Raw genomic sequence first — 3161 nt, 5'->3', positions numbered from 1 at the left:
TATTAAAAGAGAAAGAAGATGGCAGTGAAGGCGTGTCAAGACGTACCTTCGAGTCACAGAAAGGTTGTTCAGTTTTCTTCATACTTTTATATTTAGTTTCTTTAAGAGAATCTGAAAATCATGAACTGTATCCTTTGAAATTATTCACTTTTTATTTTGTTTTCGTTTTCTATTTTCAGTTACAACTGTGGGATACAGCAGGGCAAGAAAGATTTCGGAAGAGTATGGTCCAGCATTATTACAGGAATGTGCATGCTGTTGTCTTTGTATATGATGTTACAAAGATCAGCTCATTTGAGAACATGCCAAATTGGATTGAAGAATGTGATCGTCATAACTTAAATAAAGACATTCCAAGAATTCTGGTTGGGAACAAATGTGACATCATTGATAGAATTGCTGTCAATACCAATGCAGCCCAGAAATTTGCTGATTCTCACAACATGCCACTTTTTGAAACATCAGCTAAAGATGATGAGAAAGCGAATCACGTAGAAGCAATTTTTATGACACTGGCTCATAAACTGAAGAACTCTAAACCAATGATGCCCAGCTATATCCCACGATTCACTTCAGAAAGTTCACAGATCACTAACATTGGGTGTAGTCCTGATATTCAACAAGATGATGGCAAGAAAGACTATGGCTGTAGTTGTTAACTCTTTGAAAACCTTTTTAATAGATACCAGGTACATTTACAAAGCATTTAACTCATATAAACAACCATATATATGTATATAATTGTAAAAGGATTCTTCTAGGTAATAGATGGGGATTAATTGTTTTTTGATTGGTTGTTTGTTTTATTTTGCGGTGTGATCACCATTTCTTTGAAAATCTCATTTTATTTTCATAACTTGTTAATTTATATATATATATATATATGCTTACATATTTACATTTTTAATGCTTATCATTTTGTTATGCCCTTTTTGTTATGCTTTGTTTTAACTTGCATAGAAATGAAAAAAACATTTGCAATATTTAACTTCTCAGTGATTCCACCTTTCCATCCCTTTGCAGTTGATAAAAATTATGTTCCAGTGATAAAATGAGATCAATCATGTTGACTCTGGGTATAATAAATAAAATATCAATATTTATCTATATAGTTTTTTTAATTCTATAATTTATTTATTTCAAATAGATTCTTTTTTTTTTGTTGCTTTAATTGTTTTGTTTTTGTTGTTTGTTTGTCTTTTTTCTTTCTAAAATGTATTTTTTAGAAAACTAATAAAAATGAATAAAGTTATTTATTGAAAAGGAAAAAGATCTAATTTTATTTCTTAATAATTGTTAATTCTGTAAAATAAAATTGACTCAGACCCAGAATTCAATTATTATTTTATCCCAGATAGCATCATAAAATATCTTACTTTGGCACTTTGTGACTGTTCTGTGATATTTTCTTTATATTAATATGATTAAGTGATTGATTTTAATACATTAGGATTTAATAACATTAGCTACATTGTTTGAAGATCTGATTTTTCCTTTATTTGACAATTAACATTTGAAACATTTCACATAGGACTTGTTTCATAAATCTACAATGACCAATTCACTCTTTACTTCTCTTAATTTACTGAAACTCAACATCCTTCCCTCCATATGTCCTACGTCCTCAATGTGTGTGTGTGTGTATACATATACATATATACACGTCTAAGGCCTCCATTCTGTCATCAATGACCATGGGTAAAAATTTTAGTTGTCTATGGCTGAAAAGTTCAATGCTATTACTCCAGTATAAAATGCTCGATAGGATCCTAGCCTGAGCATTATGGTATGGAGGACAGGTCATTGCCCATGCAGCATATCCTCCTGCTCTCCACATCCCCAAGGAATCCAATGGAACAGCACAGCCATCACATAGCCGAAGAGTTGCTAGAGCAAGGTTGTAGATGACAAACTGCCTCAGGGATTCCAACTCCAGATTTTTCCTGAAGCCTTCATCATTGCTAGGTATGGCTGCAAGGCTGTAGAGGCTTGGAGTCAAGGTTTTCCTTTCTTTAGATGGGTCACACACACCCCTCAGGCTAATGAACTCCATCTGCCTGACGGACTTGCTAATTAACCTATAGATGGGACCCTAATAGGTACTGCTACTCTAGGTCAGAGCAGACCTGGGAACATTTGTGGCTAAGATTTGGTTCCACAATCCTCAAAACACTGGAATTCCTAAACCAGGATTCCACTACTGGATAGTTTCATACTCAGGTCAGTACATAGGTAAATACATACATATATACTTATATGTGTGTCTGGATGTATCCAACTATATATATTTAAATGTATTCTGCAATAGAAAAACACTTTATTCAAACAGCTCTGAAAAACCGGTAAGATGTTACACTGACACTCAGCCCTGAGTGTGTACTTACTTATAACAGAAACACCAGTAAGCTAATGAAAGTAATTATTTAACCCCTGTTCATTTGTCTTTCATCCGTTAATACATACATACTTATGTATGTGTGTGTGTGTATATATATATATATACAAACTCACAATTATGTATATGGGTCTTTCAAAATTTAAATAAGTTTAAAACTAACTACAACCTTAAAGTTTTGATATTCTTTTGAGGGATAAGTCCATTGTACAAGATTGTTTTGTTCAAATTTTAATATGATTGTCAACAAAATCCCTTAATGTTAACTTTTTATATTAATTCAAAAATATTTATTCACCATTTTTTTAGATTTTAAAATCCATTGAAAAATATTTGTTTTCAAAGTCAATTTTCTTAATGAAATATTGTAACAACCACATATAGCTGTTGTACAATGACAGCAAGTTGTTAATAAAGGAAACATATATCGTTAAATAAAATTTGAGTGCAAGAGTTTTTTGCAATGGATGCCAGTTCTTGGGATCAAAAGATTAAAGAAGCTTCAAATTCTCAAATACTAGAAAATTCATTTTCTGTTCTATCAGCTTTGACTGATTATATTTTTGACCTCAGTTGCTGGTACTTTAGGTTTGTTTGGGACTTTTTTCTACAATGTATGTGCACTGAAGTTAGATTACCTATGTATCAAATGTCTATGAAAGACAAAATAATTTTCATGTTAAATTATTTCTTTAGAATTTATTTTACAATTAACATCTCTCTCTCTCTCTCTCTCTCTCTCTCTCTCTATATATATATATATATA

General features: G+C 31.5%; 1 protein-coding gene across 1 annotated transcript in view; it reads left to right on the top strand.

The window, feature by feature from the left end:
* The window catches only part of LOC106872672 (putative Ras-related protein Rab-33), a 7917-nt gene extending 6647 nt beyond the window's left edge, over positions 1-1270 (top strand). Inside the window, exon 4 of the mRNA XM_014919746.2 lies at positions 180-1270. Coding sequence (XP_014775232.1) covers positions 180-659 — 480 coding nt within the window. The 3' untranslated portion in view covers positions 660-1270. The remainder of the gene's footprint in view (positions 1-179) is intronic.
* The last annotated feature ends 1891 nt before the right edge of the window (positions 1271-3161 follow it).

Source organism: Octopus bimaculoides, chromosome 13 (genome assembly GCF_001194135.2).
Source record: "Octopus bimaculoides isolate UCB-OBI-ISO-001 chromosome 13, ASM119413v2, whole genome shotgun sequence".
NCBI lineage: Eukaryota > Metazoa > Mollusca > Cephalopoda > Octopoda > Octopodidae > Octopus > Octopus bimaculoides.
This window is presented reverse-complemented; position numbering and strand designations above follow the sequence as displayed.